Source organism: Anguilla anguilla, chromosome 12 (assembly GCF_013347855.1).
Source record: "Anguilla anguilla isolate fAngAng1 chromosome 12, fAngAng1.pri, whole genome shotgun sequence".
In the NCBI taxonomy this organism is placed as follows: Eukaryota; Metazoa; Chordata; class Actinopteri; order Anguilliformes; family Anguillidae; genus Anguilla; species Anguilla anguilla.
The window spans coordinates 42,247,594-42,271,119 of NC_049212.1; the positions used below are offsets into that span (position 1 = coordinate 42,247,594).

At 49.2% G+C, this 23,526-nt stretch overlaps 2 protein-coding genes across 3 annotated transcripts in view; one reads left to right on the top strand and one right to left on the bottom strand.

Moving 5' to 3' along the window:
* The window catches only part of nmd3 (NMD3 ribosome export adaptor), a 13,923-nt gene extending 499 nt beyond the window's left edge, over positions 1-13,424 (bottom strand). Inside the window, exons 1-14 of one of the 2 annotated variants that reach the window (XM_035384948.1) lie at positions 13,295-13,424; positions 11,747-11,804; positions 9,612-9,746; positions 9,317-9,413; positions 8,343-8,423; positions 7,516-7,644; positions 6,482-6,572; positions 5,775-5,853; positions 4,751-4,847; positions 4,312-4,429; positions 2,076-2,221; positions 1,152-1,264; positions 609-681; positions 142-248 (exon numbers count right to left, since the gene is read on the bottom strand). In XM_035384948.1, the coding sequence (XP_035240839.1) occupies positions 142-248; positions 609-681; positions 1,152-1,264; positions 2,076-2,221; positions 4,312-4,429; positions 4,751-4,847; positions 5,775-5,853; positions 6,482-6,572; positions 7,516-7,644; positions 8,343-8,423; positions 9,317-9,413; positions 9,612-9,746; positions 11,747-11,790 (1,310 nt within the window). In that variant the 5' untranslated portion in view covers positions 11,791-11,804; positions 13,295-13,424. The remainder of the gene's footprint in view (positions 1-141; positions 249-608; positions 682-1,151; positions 1,265-2,075; positions 2,222-4,311; positions 4,430-4,750; positions 4,848-5,774; positions 5,854-6,481; positions 6,573-7,515; positions 7,645-8,342; positions 8,424-9,316; positions 9,414-9,611; positions 9,747-11,746; positions 11,805-13,294) is intronic. The other variant, XM_035384949.1, reaches the window with a different exon arrangement.
* Positions 13,425-14,224: 800 nt separating this feature from the next.
* ppm1lb (protein phosphatase, Mg2+/Mn2+ dependent, 1Lb) overlaps positions 14,225-23,526 on the top strand; it is a 47,992-nt gene continuing 38,690 nt past the window's right edge. Inside the window, exon 1 of the mRNA XM_035384950.1 lies at positions 14,225-15,216. Within this exon, the coding sequence (XP_035240841.1) occupies positions 14,818-15,216 (399 nt within the window). The 5' untranslated portion in view covers positions 14,225-14,817. The remainder of the gene's footprint in view (positions 15,217-23,526) is intronic.

Here is a 23,526-nt window from a genome sequence, read left to right on the forward strand (position 1 = left end):
ATGTGTCCGTGTGTGCGTGCATGCATGTGAGCGTGTGTGTGTGTGGGTTTCTGTGCGTGCATGTACGCATTTGTGTGTGCGTGTAACGTGTAAATATAACAGAAGTCCCCCCCATCCTCCCATCCCTCCCTCTCTCTCTACCTCTCATCGTCCGTGTCCATTCCCTCTCTGTCCTTCTCCATCTCCTTCAGCTTCCAGTTCCTGCGTTTCACACGCTTGCTGCGGTCATAGCTCTTCTTGATCAGCACCTGGGGGGGGGGGGCAGATTTGTGAACCCCTTAGCAGCCCCACCAGCAGCCCGTCTCCATTTTAAAAATAAGGTACGAGCAGTCGGCACTGAAGTTGACGAAGATTTGTAAACTGTTTTAAAATGAAGAAGGTCCGGTCAGCACAGGGACAGTAAATTAATCAGGCGAGACAGAAGTGCTAAATGAAGACCCTGTTACTGACCGGCAAAGCAGAATTAAAATCACAGCGTGTAACCAAAGACATTAAGAATCCGCACATGCCTGAATATCAGGCGCTGTGCCCTGACTGTCCACCAGAGGGCAGCAGTAGCTCATCGTTCAGCACACAACAGAAACGCGGGACAGCGGGGGGGCTCTTACCACATCGGGGACGTGATGAGGGTTCATCTTGTTGAGAAACTCGTCGTTGATGTTGGCATTTGCAAAATCAAAGCTGCAGAGGAGAGTGAACAAAACAGATTATTTTAAACAGAACAAAGCGCACCGACAGCCTGTGACCAGCAGGGCAAAATCACTGGTCCTCACTACATACTGCAAGGAACCGCCATTTCCAGTACCCCTGAATGTACTCACCACAACACCAGGGCCACCCCTGAATGTACTCACCCCAGCACCAGGGCCACCCCTGAATGTACTCACCCCCGCACCAGGGCCACCCCTGAATGTACTCACCCCAGCACCAGGGCCACCCCTGAATGTACTCACCCCAGAATCAGGGCCACCCCTGAATGTACTCACCCCAGCACCAGGGCCACCCCTGAATCTACTCACCCCAGCACCAGGGCCACCCCTGAATGTACTCACCCCAGCACCAGGGCCACCCCTGAATGTACTCACCCCAGCACCAGGGCCACCCCTGAATGTACTCACCCCCGCACCAGGGCCACCCCTGAATCTACTCACCCCCGCACCAGGTCCCCGATGTTGAGCAGGTGCCCCAGGAAGGTGCGGCAGTGGTACTGCTGCCCCGTGTGCATCTCTGAGGTCTTCTGCACCCACACCTCCGCCAGAGTGTGCTGGAGAACACACAGCAACATTAACACACACACACACACACACACAGCAGCGTTAACACACACACACACACACACACACACACAGCAGCATTAACACACACACACACACACACACACACACAGCAGCGTTAACACACACACACACACACACACAGCAGCGTTAACACACACACACACACACACAGCAGCATTAACACACACACACACACACAGCAGCGTTAACACACACACACACACACACAGCAGCATTAACACACACACACACACACAGCAGCGTTAACACACACACACACACACACACACACACACACACACACAGCAGCGTTCACACACACACACACACACACACACACAGACACACACAGCAACATTAACACACACACACACACACAGCAGCGTTAACACACACACACAGCAGCGTTAACACACACACACACACACAGCAGCGTTAACACACACACACACACACACAGCAGCGTTAACACACACACACACAGCAGCATTAACACAAACACACACACAGCAGCATTAACACACACACACACACACACACAGCAGCGTTAACACACACACACACACACACACAGCAGCATTAACACACACACAGCAGCGTTAACACACACACACAGCAACATTAACACACACACACACACAGCAGCGTTAACACACACACACACACACACACACACACACACTCTCTCTCTCTCTCTCACACACACACACACACACACACGCACACACACTCTCTCTCTCTCTCTCTCTCTCTCTCTCTCTCTCTCACACACACACACACACACACACACACTCTTGCCTTGTTGGATCGGAGGCCTGCCCCGGCCTTCTGTTTCTGATCCCTGATGACGTCGATATCCATGACGATGAACTCCTCCAGTTGCCGGGGGTTACACAGGCTGTTGAAGGGGCTGCGCCAGTATGTGTTTCCGTCCACCTCGGCGACTGCAGCGGACGCCATGACAACGTGAGCGGGGGTTTATACTTACACACAACAAAAACACACCGTTCATTTCAGCACACTGTAATTATCCCCCTTTCCATCTCTCCATCCCACTCTCACTCTCTCTACACAAGCGCTCTCCCCCTCTCTCTCACTGCCATGGACCAGTGTGTTACATCGCTGACCAGAGGGAAACAATCGCTCACTCTCTCACGCACACACTCGCACTCACACACTCGCGCGCACACACTCGCACTCACACACTCGAGCGCACACACTCGCGCTCACACACTCGCACTCACACACTCGAGCGCACACACTCGCGCTCACACACTCTCACACACACTCTCGCTGTTTCCCCTGTAGGAACAGAGTCTCGGCGATAACTCTGAACAGTAAACCCGTGTGCGGCGCATTTTAAATGTCAGGCTGGAGAGACAGACGGGCTGCAGAGGAACAGGCTGAGCGCCCAGTCTGGCCCCAATACCCACTGATCAGTGTGAGCAGCACTGAGCGCCCAGTCTGGCCCCAATACCCACTGATCAGTGTGAGCAGCACTGAGCGCCCAGTCTGGCCCCAATACCCACTGATCAGTGTGAGCAGCACTGAGCGCCCAGTCTGGCCCCAATACCCACTGATCAGTGTGAGCAGCACTGAGGGCCCAGTCTGGCCCCAATACCCACTGATCAGTGTGAGCAGCACTGAGCGCCCAGTCTGGCCCCAATACCCACTGATCAGTGTGAGCAGCACTGAGCGCCCAGTCTGGCCCCAATGCCCACTGATCAGTGTGAGCAGCACTGAGCGCCCAGTCTGGCCCCAATACCCACTGATCAGTGTGAGCAGCACTGACCACCCAGTCTGGCCCCAATACCCACTGATCAGTGTGAGCAGCACTGAGCGCCCAGTCTGGCCCCAATACCCACTGATCAGTGTGAGCAGCACTGAGCGCCCAGTCTGGCCCCAATACCCACTGATCAGTGTGAGCAGCACTGAGCGCCCAGTCTGGCCCCAATACCCACTGCACACCAGATACAGGGGAGAGGGTAACACAGCATGTGGCTGCAATATGCACAGATACATACATACCATACACTCACACACCATACATACATACAAACACACACACACACCATACACAGGCGCACACCATATACACAATACACACACACACACACACACACCATACATACACACAAACACACCATACACATGCGCACACCATATACACATGCACACCAAATACACACGCACACGCGCACACACACACACACACTTGAAACATGTGCAGGACAGATTTTGGCCTGCTGAGGTCAGTTCAGTTTCCCGATCAGGAGAGAACATGTACATTCCAGAAGAGGAGAGCAGAACATGTCAGAACAGAACACTCCAAACACATGCAGCCATTTCTGAACTTCACTCCGACAAAAAGCTTTGAGGGGATTTGTTCCACTTCCCGTCAGCGAAGGGAGTTCAGACAGGGCCAGATACGCGTGAACCTGCTCTCGTGTGTGTGTGTGTGTATCAGGGTGTGTGTGTGTATCAGGGTTTGTGTGTGTAAGTGTATCAGGGTGTGTGTGTGAAACAGGGTGTGTGTGCGTCACGGGGTGTGTGTGTGTAACAGGGTGTGTGTGTGTCAGGGTGTGCGTGTGTAACAGGGTGTGTGTGTGTCAGGGTGTGTGTGTGTAACAGGGTGTGTGTACAACAACCTCGTGTGTAAAACAGGGTGTGGGTAACAGGGTGTAATAGGGGGTGTATAATGGTTAACAGGGTGTGCATGTGTGTGTGTGCGTGAGTGTGTGTGTGTGTGTAAGAGGGTGTAGGTGTAAGAGGGTGTGTCTGTGTGTGTGTGTAAGAGGGTGTAGGTGTAAGAGGGTGTGTGAGGGTGTAGGTGTAAGAGGGGGGGGTGTGTGTGTGTGTGTGTGTGTGTGTAAGAGGGTGTAGGTGTAAGAGGGTGTAGGTGTGTAGGTGTAAGAGGGTGTAGGTGTAAGAGGGTGTGTGAGTGTGTGTTAGAGGGCGGTGGCTGGGTGCAGCAGGCAGAGCGTAAACAGAAAGGCGCTATATGAGCTTGGGCCGCATGTGGAGGTGCACTCACTCTGCAGGGTGTTGGGGTCGATGAGGTGGATGGTGCTGGTGACGCGCACACACACACACACCTGACCCATGTTCCCCAGACTCTGGGCCAGGCGAGGAGACAAACACACCACGTTATCCTGGGGGAAGAAGCAGCCAATCAGCACCGGGCACGGCTCGTTAAAGGGCATCTCTTAAAGGAGAAGCGCACCACTACGCAGGCTACGCTGCATGGTGATTAATCAGCAGCTATAATCAGGGTGGAGTCGCTGGGTAACAGAGAGATCCCTCCCAGCAGGGGGGGGGGGGGGGGGGGGGGGGTACACCCAAAACCGCTCTGCATGCATCTGCGGCCCCAACATGGTGCTGCTGTCTGAGTCTGACTCCACATGCACCCCCCCCGCCTCCACCCTGCAGCTGGGAGAAATGACCTGCACACAGCACCAGCAGGCTGCCCTCACCTTGCACACAGGTACGATCTCCATGGAGAAGGTGCTTTTGTAGTTGTAGGTGTTGGAGTGGATGTCATGGGAGATAAGTCGCTGAGAGAATTTAGACCTTTAAAAAAAAATAAAAAATTGGGACACAGAAACTGGAGTATACATAAGAGGGGTTATACTTTCACAAGCACACAAATAGAATGTGCCCTTCCAGAAAGAATGCGTGTAAAAAAATTGTTTTGCTACTCTACCAATTCTTTTTTTAAGTACAGGGAAAAAACAGGCTCAGTATTCTTCAGACAGCCATTAAGGAAAGACATTTTCTCTGCGTGTTACACAATGAGAGAAGGCCCTGAGGAATGCAGTAGAGTGAGGTGGGAATGTTGCTGCAGCATTGTGGGAATGTTTCTGCAGCATTGTGGGAATGTTTCTGGTGCGTTGTGGGAATGTTGCTGCAGCATTGTGGGAATGTTTCTGCAGCATTGTGGGAATGTTTCTGGTGCGTTGTGGGAATGTTGCTGCAGTGTAGTGGGAATGTTTCTGTAGCGTTGTGGGAATGTTGCTGCAGTGTTGTGGGAATGTTGCTGCAGTGTTGTGGGAATGTTTCTGGTGCGTTGTGGGAATGTTTCTGCAGCGTAGTGGGAATGTTGCTGCAGTGTAGTGGGAATGTTTCTGCAGCGTTACGGGAATGTTTCTGCAGTGTTGTGGGAATGTTTCTGCAGTGTTGTGGGAATGTTTCTGGTGCGTTACGGGAATGTTTCTGCAGTGTTGTGGGAATGTTTCTGCAGTGTTGTGGGAATGTTGCTGCAGCATAGTGGGAATGTTGCTGCAGTGTTGTGGGAATGTTGCTGCAGTGTTGTGGGAATGTTGCTGCAGCGTAGTGGGAATGTTTCTGCAGCATTGTGGGAATGTTTCTGCAGTGTAGTGGGAATGTTTCTGCAGTGTTGTGGGAATGTTGCTGCAGCGTAGTGGGAATGTTGCTGCAGCATAGTGGGAATGTTGCCGCAGCATTGCGGGAACGCTGGGATAACATTTCACTCATTACCTGCAGGGCACGGTGCACTGTAAGAAATCCACCATCTTCTGGGCGTGCTGCTTGGTGCCGTAGTAGAAATCAATCCCCTCTGCGCAGAGAAAGCCAACCGAGTCATCAATACATCAATCCCCACACACACACATCGCCTGCTTCCTGTGTGTGTGTGTGTGTATGCATGCGTGTGTATGTGTATGTACACGTGGGTGTGTGTGTGTGTGTGTATGTACACGTGGGTGTGTGTGTGTGTGTGTGCGAGTCTGTGTGTGTCAGAGACTAAGCATGTATGCGTGTGAGAATGTTTTCTGTGCATGTGTGTGTGCGTGTATGAGAAAGGCCATCTCAGTCACACACACTCACATGCTGTGCACATGCACGCACACACACACACACAGACACAGTTTTCCTGTATAAGGAAACGCAGTGAGTCGGTCCAGCTGAGGGATATGGCTGCCACATGTTAGGGGCTTAAACTTTTAACTCCAGCAGAGATCATTTCCCACTTAACCGTCAGGAGAAGACGCCCTGACTGCTGCCCTTCACTCAGCATGGCTGTGCTTTAAAGCGTTAAAGCGGGGGGGTTAACCACAGACAGAGCTAATTTGGGCACACCCCCCTCCACAGACACAGTAAATCTCTCTGCCTGGCCTGGTTTATGCATGTTTGCCTCCTCTGCTGCTTAAGCACTCTTCATAAGCCGCGACGAGCCGCCGGCATACCGTGGATCTCCTTGATGCGCAGCGTGTTCTGGTGCAGCTTGTGCTTCAGAATCAGCTGCTCCAGGTAGTAAAACGTCTTCTTGTGAACGGTCTGCGGACGAAACAGACAAACGAGCCGGTCAGACGATTCAGAACAGGCACAGAAGGGTTAAAAAGCCAAGCAGGCGAAGACACACGAGACTCACATTCTCCCGGTTTCTTTGCAGTTTTAATTGCGGGTTTGACACTGAAATTCAAACGGAATGTTTCTGCCTCTGAAGGGTTTCCAGGCCAAGCAGAGAGCCTCCGCAGGAGCACTGAGGAGCGGCCTGCTCCATTTCAGACCGGAACACCATGACCGCCCATTTACACTGCATTATGGGATACACGCAAACACGCACACGCACACACGAAAACGCGCGCACACACACACACGCAAACGCACACTCATACACTCACACATTCAGCTTATAATGCAGTGCAAATGGAAGGGAAGTCATTTTCTATTTTCTATATTATTTTCTTAGCTTTTCAGGTTTTTGAAATCAGAGCATGTTAATTTGTTTAAGAAGCACGGGATCAGGCATTGGTAAGCTGAGAGGACTTGCTGCCACAGCAGTGTAAAGAATAGCATTACAAATCATGAGCATGAGCATCATGAAACTGCAGGTGTGAAATGGGGCCAGATTTCTGCTCCTCACTTCCCCAGAGAACAGCCGCTACGGCGGACGTTCAGAGAACAGCCGCTATGGGGGTCACTGACATGGAGCAGCACCAGAGTTTTGGTCAAATCTACTTCAATGCAGGAAAGGAATTTAAAATTCAGTTGATTAACTGAATAATCCCCACAGGCATTTCACTGTTTTCACTTCAACAACAGAATTTCAATTTGTTTCCTGAACTGTCTGAGCAAACCCGGGAGAGCTTTACCTCCAGGTAAGGTGGAGAACTGGAGGTTCGAAATAGGGGCCCTACAAGACCACGCAGTGCCCCTACCAGACCACAGAGGGGTCCCACAACACCACAAAGGGCTCTACACTTTCCTGGGGACCCACCTTTTGCCTGACTTGCACCACCGCCTTCCAGAAGTCCTTGGCTTCCACCCGGTGGCAGTCATCACACATCTGAGACTGGATGACAAACTCCACCACAAACACCTGCTGCAGAATAGCTCCGTTCATCACCTGGAGAGAACAAACAAACCACTGAGGCGCTTTATCCATCTCTTTATTCATTTACCCATCATGCCCAACAGGTGCAAGTTACCTGAAAGGACTTGTGGGATTGCAGATTGCAGTGAGTTCACACTGAGACACAGGACTCAACACAATGCTGTGGCCTACATAAGAGATTCAGGTTGTTGGGTTATGTAGCCGAAGAGACTGGACGGTAATGGTGATACTATCACCAGTCTGTTTATTTCATCCATCCTTTTATGCAATTGAGTTGAGTTTTTTTTGTTCCAATACTTTTATAAAATTATGCAATTTCAAGCTCAGTGAAGAAACGACCCCAGCCCAGGTTCCAAAAGCCGACCATCTCCCGACCTCCACTGGACCTCCCCACCTCCATGAGACCTCCCCACCTCCATGTGACCTCCCCACCTCCACTGGACCTCCCCACCTCCATGAGACCTCCCCACCTCCATGTGACCTCCCCACCTCCACTGGACCTCCCCACCTCCATGAGACCTCCCCACCTCCATGTGACCTCCCCACCTCCATGTGACCTCCCCATCTCCATGAGACCTCCCCATCTCCATGTGACCTCCCCATCTCCATGAGACCTCCCCACCTCCATGTGACCTCCCCACCTCCATGAGACCTCCCCACCTCCATGTGACCTCCCCACACCTTCACACCTGTTCAGCTCCCCTGCTCACCTCTTTCTGGATTGTGAGCTTCACCTTAATCCTCTTGGAATGAGGCTCGGTCCAGAGGAAACCCGCGTCTATCAGGCGAACCTGGATTCCACAACACAGGAAACACTGTTCATGCAAGAGCAAGCAGGGCAGCCAATGCGGTGTAAGCACAATGAACATGGGTCCACTGACCCATGGGCCACAAGGCGACATCACCGTCAACAACACTGTCCAACAGGTGAGGGATTCATGGCCTCCTCCAACATGAGCGCTCACACTACTGCAGCACGTTAGCGTGATGTTTACGGGGCGGTCACCAAGCTGATTCAGGGATGTTCATGGGGCTGATTTTGGGATAGTCACTGGATGTTCATGGAGATGATTTTGGGATAGTCACTGGATGTTCATGGGGCTGATTTTGGGATAGTCACTGGATGTTCGGGGGGATGTTTTTGGGATGTTTATGGGACATACAGGGGGATGTTTTCGAGATAGTGAGAGGAAGTTCAGGGGGATGTTTTCTAGACGTAGACGTTCAGGGGTATGTTTTGGGATATTTATGGGATGTTGAGGGGGCTGTTTTGGGATATTTATGGGACGTTGAGGGGCTGTTTTGGGATATTTATGGGACGTTGAGGGGGCTGTTTTGGGATATTTATGGGACGTTGAGGGGCTGTTTTGGGATATTTATGGGACGTTGAGGGGCTGTTTTGGGATATTTATGGGACGTTGAGGGGGCTGTTTTGGGATATTTATGGGACGTTGAGGGGCTGTTTTGGGATATTTATGGGACGTTGAGGGGCTGTTTTGGGATATTTATGGGACGTTGAGGGGCTGTTTTGGGATATTTATGGGACGTTGAGGGGCTGTTTTGGGATATTTATGGGACGTTGAGGGGGCTGTTTTGGGATATTTATGGGACGTTGAGGGGGGTGTTTTGGGATATTTATGGGACGTTGAGGGGCTGTTTTGAGGACGTTTAAGGGACAGCTCACCTTGGTCATGGAGGCCTTCAGCTTCTTGAGGCAGAGAGCCAGCAGCTCCCGAGACTCCAGAGCGCACTGCATCCAGGTAGCAGGAGGCTGCAGGTACCTGCAGAACACACCTGAGTTAATACTGCCCTGCTGGACCAACCAATCAGAATAAACCCTGCCCAGCTGAAAAAATTTCAAAAATGTATTCAAACAGGAAGAGCATTCATGATTATTATCATCTTAAACAAATGGAAACTTGTATTTATATGAACGAGTAACTGTGTGTTAACGTGCTAAAATGCCGATTTGGCTTTACCTCTCACACTGCTTGCAGAAGTGCACGGTGACTTGCTTGGGGATCCCATCAGAGATGTCCACCTGGGTCCGTAGGCAGGACACGCACATGTTGGCGGGGTTTGGCGGTATCGGGATCCCACAGGTGCAGCACAGGCTGGACGAGGGGCAAGATCATCAGCTTTCACCGGCAAAGTGGCTGTCCCGCTAACTTTGGGGTGTCAAACCCAAACCGCAGTCCTGGGCGGCTGCAGTGCCTGCTGGGTTTTGTAGTTTCCTTTCAATCAGCAGCCCATTAAGGCCTTAAGAACAAGGTGTGTAAAGTCTTCAGCCCAGTGACTTAAGCCGCGTTTCCACCGCAGGAACTATACCCCGGAACTAGGAACCTTTTGAGGAACTCAGTGCGTTTCCACCGCAGGAACTAGGGTCTAAATTTAGTTCTGGGGGCTTTGTTTTACCCCCCAAAACGTTCCTGCTCGGGGGGTAGTACTTTCCGAAAGTACAGGAACCTTTTGGGTGGAGCTTGCAGCGCTGAACATTTCTGATTGGTCGAGTACTCGTAGCATTTGTGTTGTATTTATTTTCCGCCATTACCCGCCATGTTTGAAAATATGCAGCGGCAAACCAATTTATTTTCATAATAACTTCAAATCAAACTTGTATGTTATGCGGCGCAGTAGCCTACTTTTGGTTATAGCCTGCCAACGTCTTGGAATTATAACGTGTGCTCTTCTGTTCTTTTCTTGCTTTAGTATTCGTTTTATAAAATGTTAAGCATTCGTGCTGGGACAGCATATTACGTAGGCTACCAAAACATTCAAACGGATTAATTCGGTTGCTGAATATTTTCTTCCGGATTTTCTTTGTTAGCCCGTTGTTGACTCAAAACGTTTGATACAGTTATGTGAGGTATGCGGTAGTTCTGCATAATTAACATTGGTGATACAGTACAAGCAAACTGGAAATCACCTTCCGCACTTTTTATCCGGGTAAAATAACAGGTTAATTCTAGTAATCTTCCCTTTAGCTTTTTCAGACTGCCGTAATTTTACTCAATTTTACTGCCATTTTTCAATTCCACGAAAAGACCAGGAAGACTATGGACTCATTTATGGTGCATGGTTCGCATCTGGAGGGCACACTTCGCTGCTCGGCTAGCAGTAACTTCGAAGGAAAGCAAACGGTGGCTGTACCACTACTAATTTACATTTTCACGCAAGTCCGAGTTTTCGTTCTATTCTTGTCATTTTGCGATTAGCCTGATATGGAATTGACGACGAGAAAGTAATAAAACAGCAAATTGTTTACAACGTGTGCATGTTTTCTGCTGTTAATGAATGTGTTTGAGAGGATATATGAAAATCAATAAATACAAAAGTAACCATATATAGTCATTGTTGGTAACCCGTTGTATATAAGTGGAATAAACCCCTCCGGGCTGTCCCGGTTATTAGAAAATAATGTAGGCTACTTCGGTGGTAGTGTGGGGTTACAGAAGAAATCATATGACAGATGGACCGACGACAACGTCAGTGAGCTAATTTGCCTAATCTTCGCGGTACTTTAGACCCCGGTGGAAACGCAGACAACCATTGGCTGAAGGAACCTTTTAGTTCCTGGTAAAGTAGTTCCTGGGACTGAAAGTTCCGGGTAATTTTGGTGGAAACGCGGCTTTACATTAAGCACTCAACAGCCAAAACACACCAAAAACCTGCAGACACTACAGCCCTCCAGGACTGGAGTTAAACCTGCAGGCACTGCGGCCCTCCAGGACTGGAGTTAAACCTGCAGACACTGCGGCCCTCCAGGACTGGAGTTAAACCTGCAGGCACTGCGGCCCTCCAGGACTGGAGTTAAACCTGCGGGCACTGCGGCCCTCCAGGACTGGAGTTAAACCTGCGGACACTGCGGCCCTCCAGGACTGGAGTTAAACCTGCGGACACTGCGACCCTCCAGGACTGGAGTTAAACCTGCAGACACTGTGGCCCTCCAGGATTGGAGTTAAACCTGCAGACACTGCACCCCCCCACCCCCGATCCTGTGCTAATATATCACCCAGAACTATGCAGCACATTCAGAACCATTATGCACTTCATATATTTTCCATAATATAACTGGTGCTAAAATGGGTACTTAAGGTCACAGTTAAATACTCACATGTTTCCTTGGCTGCTGGTTGCTGGAGCTTGCATGTACTCCATGTTTTAATGGGACACTATTGGCAGAAGAAAAGACTCAGTAAAGCTACAAGCTGGTTCATTCATATGACAACAGCAGAAACAGCACATTGACCTTTAGCTGCTGAAACAAGCACAGTAAAAATGTCAGCCACCTTAAAAAACTGCCTGCGACTGTGTCCACTGACACCTGACAACCTCCAAACCTTTACCTGCCCTAAAAATATATATATATATATATATTTTTTTTTTAAACAGCTCCTAAATTAAGTCACTGTGACTTAAACACTGAATACTCTGACCAACCGGAAGACAGCAGGTACTCTACTTGATTTTTGACTTAATTCTTTAAAAAATTGTTTTTACACGGCAATCATTTGGGCAGAATAGGCTAGAAAATGCATATTTACTGACTATATATCCACCTATCCAGAACAGTCAGTATTTCAAGCAATATTTACAGTAACAGCATTATATTGTTGCAACATAACCTCATAATATGATAACATTATAACATAATACTTCTCGTAATATGGCTTTAGAGAAAGTAATTAAGATGCAAATATTTCAAAAATATACACAGCATTACACCTTTATTACAATCCAAACTACAATGTGCAGAAGCTGTGTACCTGTTCAACACAATACTAATGTCTGCAGACATTCTCATATTACGCAAAAGCGATTTCTCCCTTTCTATGTCGTTACTGAAAGTATATCCTTGTAAACTATGCCATCAACTTAAAACATTTCGAAAAAAGGGGCCAGTTTTTGGAATGGAACCGACATTGCTTGGTAAGGCGTTGTTAAAATAAAATAAAAATTTAAAAAAGACGCAATTCGTTATATAGAAAAACTAAATCCATTCACAGTTCGCCGTATCCCACAAGGGTACTAAACGTAACGGTCACGTAAAGGACGTCATGACGACTGCGCAGTTCTTACAGGATTGGTGGTACGAATTGCAAGCAAGATTCTTGTCTTTGAACGCAGATTCATTAATAAAAGTTAACTAACTTTGATTGTAAACTGACAACCCATCTTTTGGAATTCTAACATATCAGAGAGTAAACAGGACACAGTTACCGAAAATCACGATTACTATAACCCTAGTAATAGGTCGCTACAGAAAGGAAATCGGAGAACCGTTAATATTAACTGCAATGCATCTAGCAGTTAATCTCAAAGCTAATGTTATCACACAATTGTTGGTGCACACACAATGAAGTTCCAATATGATACTGTCAATCCTAAATTATTTTTTAAAAAGAAAAACCAGCTATACATATTACTTGCCACCACGACATCATGTGGTCAGAGTCCTAGCACTGATAGAACACATTACTAAGCTACTAGCTAACAGGCTACCGGACCGACATGCCCGAATACAAACTAACGCAAATTTCACTTTAGCAAGCTACCGATTCCCAAACTGTAAAAGGGTTGTAAACACTACTACCGTGTGAGATGTATGGTTTCATAGAAACGCAACAAAGCACAAAGTTGTGTTGAATTTTCTTTAGCTTACCTGCCTCAAACTTTTCCACGTTGTCCCACTGCAGTCGACAGATTGATGACGAAATACACGTACTGCGGCCCCAGTGAAAGGACCCATAGGTGCAATTATAGTAGCCTGTGTTTCGCCTGAAATATTTTGCGCACAAACATGCGCACAAATAACGGTTACTCACATACAACAACCTACCTAACACGACAAGCCACATGCTAAAATGATGTAAATTACACATAAATGTGAGAAAATGTTCCATGTTTAAATGTATTCGAGAAGTTATCCTTAAACATCAATAAATTGGTTTCATTTAGGCTATCATAAATAACTAAATTGATGACCATGATGATGATGATTTTTGTTGTTGTTGTAGTTGTTAGGCTATTATTATTATTATTACGTAGTAAAAATTATTACGTAGCCTAGTAGACATAAATAGTCTAGCCTACCAGAGTAGTAGTATAAATGTAGTTGGAAGCGGTAGAATTTATAATACAAATAAATGCAAATTGATGTGATGAGGGTACTCAGTAAATGTAAACAGCTGTCGTCTCTTTCAGTAGGCTAGGTGTCAATCAGAGATGTCCATATCAAGACCGGCTTTTTAACGGCGGTTTCTGAAACATGAGCAAAATCTTTATCTTTGTGTCTTTATAACATACTTGGTTATGTTTTATTATAGGCTACGATTTAATATATTGCTGTCATGTGACGTTGCTTGACTGTTCCTTTTGACTTGCCGTAGAAATGGCTGTTACATGAAAATGCGAAAACAAAACACCCCGAGGGGGATTGGTAGAACCCGTAGGCCGAACCAAACAAATACAGGATCCTTCACCTATGAGTCTATATTGATTTCTTGTCGACCTTGAATTGAATCACCCGACATAAAATGACCTTTCTATAAACAAAAGAAAGGACCGCGGCGCTGGTCCGTTAGCTGATCGGCGCTCCCCGCGCGCGATAGATGGTGCGGTCCATCCATTCACTGAAGCGCTGCAGCAGCGGCGCTCTGACAGTTTGCGGTGTTTCTCAGTGTAACTGAAAGGGAAGCCGGCTCGCTGCGGCTGAGCTGGGGCATTTCTTAGCTGTCAGGTGATATAGGGGCGGCGGGGAGGGGGCTCCCCCCACCATATCAGCCCGAAATTTCTCCAAGGTTGTTTGTAGCCACCCGGCACAAGCTCGTGGTCTCCTGCCCTCCGGGTTCGTTCGATGCAGCGCGACATACGTAAGATGGGCAAGGGGCAAGCGGGGTTTGATTGCGGCGTTCTCGGCTGTGCTTCTCGGCAGCATCAGCGCTCTCGTTGAGTCCAATCGGAGCTGATCTCCGCAGTGTCTTTTCGAGTGTTCAAGAGTCCTGTCTAGCTACTGCGACGGCTACATATGCGTGTTAGCCAACACACGGGTCGTTTGCTGTTTTTGGGCTACGGAGGATACATTTACGTGTACATTTAATCTTACTGGTCACGTCTTTGTACGGATCATGGACTGAATTGTGTGCGAGAGCAATAATCGACAGCAGTGTTTTCTTGTGTGTATAAATGATAGAAGATACAATGACACTGTTGTCTCTTTTGGGTCGGATCATGCGTTATTTTTTACTCAGGCCAGAAACCTTGTTTCTGCTATGCATAAGCTTGGCTCTATGGAGTTACTTTTTTCACACCGACGAGGTGAAGACTATCGTCAAGTCCAGCCGCGATGCCGTGAAGATGGTGAAGGGGAAAGTGGCGGAGATCATGCAGAACGACAAACTCGGGGGTCTCGACGTCCTGGACGCCGAATTCTCCAAAACCTGGGAGTTCAAGAGCAACAACGTCGCGGTGTATTCCATCCAGGGCCGGCGGGATCACATGGAAGATCGCTTTGAAGTGCTCACCGATGTTGTCAACAAGAGCCATCCGTCCATATTTGGAATTTTCGACGGCCACGGCGGTGAAGTAAGTGGTGTTTAAATTTCGTGATTTAACTTGCACTAGTGATGGTACACGCAACTCGCCTATTCTGAGTTGCGTGTCAAGCTTGCCTTAAAAAGGCAGGTGTATTAGCGCGAGGCTTTGCCAAAACCCCGTGCATCATCCCTCTGGGGTCTCAAGCTAGTTTGAAGTTTTTAAAGCGGTACAGACATAACAGGCTTTCGTGCGCCATACCGTAGATAAAGTATTTAACCCGATTATAGAAGTGCTCAGAAGTAAAGTAGAATTAGACTCGTTCAGACGTGTAAAGGTTCTGCGAAGAAAGGAGCGCGGAATTAAGCATTAAGGGAACCCGCACGAACATGCCTTGATTCTTGACAAAGGACCAGTGAATCCCAAGGCATCGGCTCACGCGCAAGTAGCGCTGCTTCCGCCTCTTTGGTCATGAGAACCGCCGGGCTCGCGCAGCAGGTCTTGGTTCAGGTTGGCCTTCCATCAGAACCGTGACGACAGTCGACCAACGACAGATTTTTAAGTAGTCTTTTATTTCAGTCGTTAACGTACGCACTGGACAGATGCTCTTGGAGTTTGTGTACTGCATAGTGGGAAGGGTCCAGATATTGTTTACTATCTATTTATCTCACTCATCTAACTGTGACTGGGAATTTTATTTGGGTAACTTTTATGAATATGAATAAGTTATGCTAAGTGTCAAGATTTCCCAATGCTTGTAGTGCAATACACTGTATCTTATCTTGTTGTTGATTCATGCAAACTAAAATTAACCATTCAAATTAACATTTCATTATTTTATATCACTGGAATGCCAAGCCTAACATAATTGACCGACTAATTATTCTGGAAGATTCCGTCTTAACTTTTTATGACTGAATCATCCTAAAAAATCACATTCATGCTGTAGGGTTAAGGTCTGTTCACCCAACAAAAGACATTCTTTAGTGGTGTTCAGCCAATGAGAGCCGGTCTTTGGTGGTGTTCAGCCAATGAGAGCCAGTCTTTGGTGGCGCTCACCCAATGAGAGCCGTTCTTTTCCACCGTTCAGCTAATGAGAGCCGGTCTTTGGTGATGTTCAGTGAGAGCTCCTTACGTACTCTGAAGTAGCTCTTGAAGCAGAGATGCGATAATGGGTCTGCTGTATAATGGGTCTGCTGTAAGATTGTGAACGGGTTCCACTGCTCTTAGCACATTACTCTGCCTTCTGTCTCTACTGGACCCTCTGAGTCCTTTATCTGGGAAGCATCAGTGACTGTTAGAATATGGTTATTTTTAAAATCAGTATTATCTGTTGATTTGTGGCACAGTCAACCCGCTTCACCATGGATATCCTGCAATCTGCTTCTTTGAGGTTGTGCAGTATGTCCTAATCTGGTTTATGACCTGGCTTGAGTTCACTGTCGAGTCAGAAATCCAGCAGGAGTGGAGTCTTTAGTGTTTATCATAATCAGGTCAGGGTGATCAGGGTGCCTGATGCAGGTTAAACAGTGAAAGGTAGGCCCCTACATGCAAATCGCAGCATGCTGTAGTCAGGGTGATCAGGCTGCCTGATGCAGGTTAAACAGTGAAAGGTAGGCCCCTACATGCAAATCGCAGCGTGCTGTAGCACTTATCAGGGTTATCTCCCCCCTCTGGTAAAGGCTCAGATTCTTAGTTTGTACAAAACAAGGTCATGTACTGCCTCGGGCTCCATGTCAAAGTCAGGGAGAGAAGGTGTGTGTGCGTGCGTGTGTTTGTGTGTGTGTGCGTGTGTTTGTGAGTGCGTGCGTGCGCATGTGTGTGCGCGTGTGTGGTGTGTGTGTGTGTGTGCGTGCGTGTGCGTGTGTGTGTGTGGGAGGCGCAGGACAGAGCGGAGCGTTGCGCGATGCGTTCCGAGGCTCGTCTGACGTGTTCAGCGCTGCACATGCGGATAAATCCGCTGCGTTTGGACATGAGCCGCTGATGACAGCATCCACCGCAATGCAAATCAAACTGCGCTGAGGAGTCTGCCAATCAGGGAGCACCACACCCTCTCCTCCCGTCATGGGGAAAAGCAGGCCTTAGGGCAGCTTGCTGCTCCCTCTTTCTCTCTCCTCAGCCTAAGGGATGGGCCGTTTAGCTGCTACTGGGTGCTACTCAGCTTTTTTCTGCTCTGAAGTCATTAGTGGATGTTTAGTAGGTTGTGCTGTAAAGAGCTGATTGATATAACTGGGCCATTGGTGTTGCTGGCATCAACCCAAGTGCTCGGAACTCCATTGTCTTCCATTCCATTGGCTTGGTTTCAGAAGTGTGTGAGTGTGTGTGTGTGAGAGAGTGAGTGTGTGTGTCTGTGTGAGAGTGAGTGTGTGTGTGTAGTGACCCCATTTTACCATGTTGGATTGCTGGAGTGTGTTCCCCAGGTCCAGAGCATTGTTTATCTGAGTGAGTGTGACAGATGTCAGTGGCATTATGACCCAGCACCTGTGATCCGCACTCCTCAGGTGTGTGTCCTGGCCTTATCTCTCGCACCCCTGACCTCTTGGGGGGGGGGGGGGGGGGGGGGGGGGGAGATCCTTCATTCTTTTACAAACTGCTCCTTCCTCTGACTAAATGTGAGCATTCTCCTGGTGACTCTGCTCAGGTTGGCAGCTGTGCTGGCCCTCGCTGGGGTGGGGTGAGCATGTGAGAACCCTGGAGCGGGGCGGGGAGGGGGGGGTTACCGGGGTGATGAGATAATTGATTGCAGGTGCAGTAGTGTGGACACTGTGGTGCTGCGTGAGAAAATTACCCAGCATGCCTCTCTGCTGCCCGCCAGCCCGGGGGCCGGATTCTGCTCAATCCATCACGTCGGCCAGTTTTTAATCTCACCAGGACCCCGAGGCCGCGCGTGGCGGGTCGGCTGTACCGAGCAAAAATCAAACCCGCGTCTGGAGCTGCAGCCTCTCCAGCGGAGGGAAAATGGAGCAAAGCGTAAATATGCATCGGGGTGAAAGAGTCTGAAATACTTTCCTTTGTTTTCTACCCTTTCCCTCTCCTTTTGTTGCCGTGAGGATGGCCTGCGGTTTGGAGAGCACTCTCACTGTGTGCGTGTGTGTGTGTGAGTGCGTGCGCGAGTGCGTCTGTGTGTGTGTGTGTGTGTCTGGCTGGGGTCGGCTGGCTGCAGGACTGCTCTTGCTGCTGAAAGTGATTTTCCTCTGCTCTGTGTGTAAATGCCAAGCAGGAAGAGGATGCTTCACGGAGCAAACGCGCTTATTTACACTTTTTGCCAGAGGTGACAGTTTTGCTCCCACACCCACCCCCACCACAAATTCTTCTGATATATGCAAACTACTGGCAGACACCACCTTTTCACATTTCTTCAGGGTTTTGTTTTGGCCAACTGATACACCAGAGCTGAACCTGCTTTATCACTCTGTGTTTCTCTGCAGCTTCAAGTAAAGAATAACTTCTGTTACAGCAGCAGCCTAAAGGAGTGTGTGTGTGTGTGTGTGTGTGTGCGCGTGTGTGTGAGTGGTGAGTGGGGATGTGTGGTGTGTGTGTGGGGATGAGTGTGTGTGTGTGCATGCACGCATATGTGTTTGTGTGTTCCTCTTCCCTTTTCTGAGTTCTCCTGTGACAGTGTTTGTAAAACGCTTTTTTCCACTTTCCTTAGTGGGGACACAGTCCTTTCTGCAGCTCTCTGCTCACGTTGTCTCTTTACTCAGGGACAGGCAGTTAAGCTCCAACTCTACTGGGTGCTACTCAGCTTTTTTCTGCTCTGAAGTCATTAGTACATGTTTAGTAGGTTGTGCTGTAAAGAGCTGATTGATATAACTGGGCCATTGGTGTTGATGGCATCAACCCAAGAGGTCGGAACTCTGTCTTCCATTCCATTGGCTTGGCTAAGAAGTTTGTGCATACGTATGTGTGTGTGTGTGTGTGCATGTGTGTGTGTGTACGTGCGTATGTACGTTTGTTTGTGTGTGTGCATTCTTATTCTGTGTTCTCCTTTGACAATGTTGCAATTGTTTCTGAGGATGTGAGAATGTCTCCACATTGAGAATGAATGTAAAGGTCAGATGAGACGTGAGGGGGGTGGCAGCAGGAGGGGGGGTGCAGAGGACTGCACCAATCATGCTTCTTAAATCTAATTTGAAATAATAACCCCCCCCCCCCCCCCAATATAAAATATAATCACTTGGCTTCCTGCAGCATGTGACCATAAAAACTCCACTGGCTGCTTCTCCCTGGGAGGAGTCTTAATGTGTGAATTTGCCGGGGGTCGCTGGGTATGGAACAGAGACATCAGAATGCCGTCGGCTGGATCAGCACTGTCCACAGCATGGAACCCAGGCTACTGCTGCATCTCCAGAACGTTTTCAGTGGTTTGCAAAGTACTCCCATTTCTGTTTGATTGAGAATTTGTACGAAGCTGTGAAGCGGCCATTAGACCCTGACTATGCGGAATGGATCTGTTTTTGAGTGGCTGTGGAAGCCTGTGGTGATCCTGATGCTGGTTAGTGTGTTCCCCGGTCATATCGGCTCATGTGTGGTTAACCTGTAGAGTTTATATTCGGCGCTGTGGGAGAGCTGTGATGTTAAAGCCATTAGCAGGTGGATTCTGAGCCCTGACCTCGATCCACCAATGATCTCTTTCCAGGGTGAGGTGGACCGTGGACACCCCCGCTGTGGAACGTTCCGTTTCCCCTCCCCCGAGCTTTCATGAAAGGGCCATCTATGTCTTCTAGGGCCTCTCCCAAAATTTACATGAATAAATACTAAGAAAAAACCTGCCAACTTTGTGTCCAGGACTGAGCAGTGTTTGTGGGGATGGGAGTGGGGGTGGGGGTGGGAGTGTGGGTGGGAGTGTGGGTGGGGGGGGGTGTGGGGGTGTATGGGAGGGGCGTGAGAGGGTTAAAACGGCTGGTTGACTCATCCCACTCTTATTTATACACTCTGCTCACCAGTGCAGGTAAGAGGCCTGATCTGCGTGTAAATGACTGCATCAGGGCGGTTATGCTGACCGCGGTGGAACAGACCTGGCACCGGATCAATACATAATCAGGGAAGATCTCTGCTGTTGTTCTGTTGTTGTTTTTCTACATCGTACTGTGTGCACCCCCACGAACACGCCCCCCCCCCCCCCCCCGCCGCCCCCCGTCAGAAAGAGTCCTGGGAGGACAGGCCCGGTCCCCTTGTGCCGGTCCAGTTTCGCTGTGTTCGTGGCTGCGGTCGACATTCTGCTGACTCCAGCACGGTGGAGCCACAGCCGTTCGCTGGCGGAGGCGCAGGCATGAGACGCCGAGGCCGGTTTTGGGCCCTGGGGACGAGGAGGCCGGTTTTGGGCCCTGGGGACGAGGAGGCCGGTTTTGGGCCCTGGGGACGAGGAGGCCGGTTTTGGGCCCTGGGGACGAGGAGGCCGGTTTTGGGCCCTGGGGACGAGGAAGCCGGTTTTGGGCCCTGGGGACGAGGAGGCCGGTTTTGGGCCCTGGGGACGAGGAGGCCGGTTTTGGGCCCTGGGGACGAGGAGGCCGGTTTTGGGCCCTGGGGACGAGGAGGCCGGTTTTGGGCCCTGGGGACGAGGAGGCCGGTTTTGGGCCCTGGGGACGAGGAGGCCGGTTTTGGGCCCTGGGGACGAGGAGGCCAGGGGAAGACAGCGGGGGAAGACAGCGGGGGAAGACAGCGGGGGAAGAGTCCGGCCGTGTGGGCCTCAGTTTAGCGGTGCGGGATCGCGGTCTCAGATGATAGAGCAGAACAGGAGAGGCATCCAGCTACACGCTGCTACCCTGCTAATGGCTCTGAGTATTTACTGGAGATGAACGAGCAAAGCTGAACTAAAGCTGAACTAAAGTAGAACTAAATGTGGGAAGAATTGGTCATGCTGTGTGAGCAGTAAAGCGTTAAAGGCTGTGGGGAATGGGTAAGGTGATCACGTCCTTGTTCTTACTGTAAGTAGCCAGAAAAAGACCAGGCAGGGCTCTGTGTGAGGTCACTCAGCCCCGCCCACATGCCTGTCTCCAGGCAAACTGATTGGCTGCAGTCAGGCTTCTGAGGAGAGAAACAAGGTCGCGGTGACCTGGCGGGAACGCGGCCGTTCCCATTGGCTGAGGGACACAACGCACTGTGTGTTTACTGAGCTGCTTTTCCTAACGCGGCTGTGCAACCACTGTGTGTGAGTGTGTGTGTGTGTGTGTGTGAGTGAGTGTGTGTGTCTGTGTGTGTGTGTGTGTGAGTGTGTGTTTGTATATTGAGGCCCTCCTCATCTTTTGTTTCACTTCTTCCTCTCTTTTTTCCATCTCACTCTCTCTCCCCTCCCCCTCTCTTTCTTTGTCTCCATAGAGTAATTGTTTGAAGTTTGTCCTTTCCGCACATCAGAATGCTGTGCGTGCGTCCGAGCATGTGTGTGTGTATGTGCGTGTGCGCGCGCGTGCATGTGTGTACATATATGTGTGTGTGTGCCCGTGTGTGTGAGTGAGTGAGTGAGTGAGTGAGTGAGTGAGTGAGTGAGTGAGTGAGTGAGTGAGTGAGTGAGTGAGTGAGTGAGTGAGTGAGTGAGTGAGTGAGTGAGTGAGTGAGTGAGTGAGTGAGTGAGTGAGTGAGTGAGTGAGTGAGTGAGTGAGTGAGTGAGTGAGTGAGTGAGTGTATATATGTGTGCGTGTGTGTGTGTATATGTGTGCGTGTGTGTGTGTATATGTGTGCGTGTGTGTGAGTGTGTGCACGCTTACACTGATGATGTTTTCCAGGGAAGCTGAAGCAGTGAGCAGCCTGTAATTATGTGCCTCAGGTGAAGAGATTCATAATGATGCTCTTAACCCTGTTAATGGGGCCCTTTACTCGCGGATGGGAAACAGCACTGTACCTGTGTGTAAAGGCTCACTACCGACCCCTGCAGTAAGGATGGGAGGCAGGTATGCACACGGGCGCACACAGCTGTGGAACAGGGGTGGAGCTCGCCCATGTAGCCAGAGAGGAAGGGCACAAAGCTGCACACACACACACACACACACAGGCTTACACTCGAGAGTAATGGTGATTTATCTGCTCCTGAGTGTAATGGAGATTGTCCTGGATTACGCCTTTGTGTCTAACTGCAGTACATTCTCTTCCTTCCTCTCTCTCTCTGCTTCTCTTCTTTTTTAAAAACAACTCCCACCACAGCTTATCGAACCGTGAGAGATTTACATTTAAAGAAGTCTAAAGTGCACACGCGCTCACACACGCACACATGCTGGAAAAAATGATGCAATTCTGTTTGTTTCTTTACTTAAGCAAGGCTCTGGAGGGCTGTGGGGTTTGGCAGGACTGGCTGACAAGCAGTGACACACTGACTGTATCCTGTCACACGTCTGTAGTGAGATACTGCCACACTTGAGCTGTAACTGACCAATTAGACCGAAGACAACTCGGTTTAAGAACAACACACTCCGAACTGTGGCCATTCTTACATTTTTTACATTTCTTAACTTCAGTCGCTGAGGTGTTCTTCAGTTTGCTAATCACCTTTCTCTTAGTTTAAGTTTCCTCCCATTTTATTTGACTTTTTCCCGTGCTGGTGGGAGGTGAATGATTGTCGCCTATTTTGTGAATGTTGGCTGGTTTCCAGTACAGTGCATTAGTTATCCTCCAGATGTGGTGAGAGCTTGGAAGCTTCTATGGAAATCTCCAGTCTTTTTGAACATTGTTTAAATATTCAGGGGCCATGATTTATTATCAACATGATCAGAGTACAGATGAAAGAATGGTAGGCTAATTTCAGCTGGATGAGGGATTAGAAGAACGTGTGTGTGTGTGTATGCGTTTGTGTGTGTTTGTGTGTGTGTGCATAAAGAAGTATGTCTGAGGAGTGGGATTTTAAACATGATTTGATTAAATAAAATAAACAGATGGTCAGTAGCAATGCATTGTGTAAAACTGACGCTTTCTGTGGAATGTGTAGCGTTTCTCATTGCTGCCTGCTGTGCTGTGTGTTTATTTGTTTGTGTGTGCGCGCGTGCGTTTGTGTGTGCGTGCATGTGTGCACATGTGTGTGTGTGTGAGTTTGTATATTGAGGCCCTCCTCATCTTCTTTTGTTTCACCTCTTCCTCTCTTTTTTCCATCTCACTCTCTCTCTGTGTTTGGCTCTTTTCAGGCACAGTCAGTCGGGCTCTGGGCAGTCAGGGTTTGTCCGTCTGAAAGCTCTCGCCAGTTTTAAGTGGAAATAGATTTCCCATAAAACACCAGGGCCGGTGCAGTCAAGGTTTGGCGTGGAACGCTGGGGCGCGCGTTCCAGCCACCCAAACCTCCGCCGGGCGTGGCAGGCGAGGCCCAATCAGGAGACGGGAAACATGGCGGGGGCGATGGGCATCGCTAACATTTAGAGTTTTTTACCACTTTACTGCAAG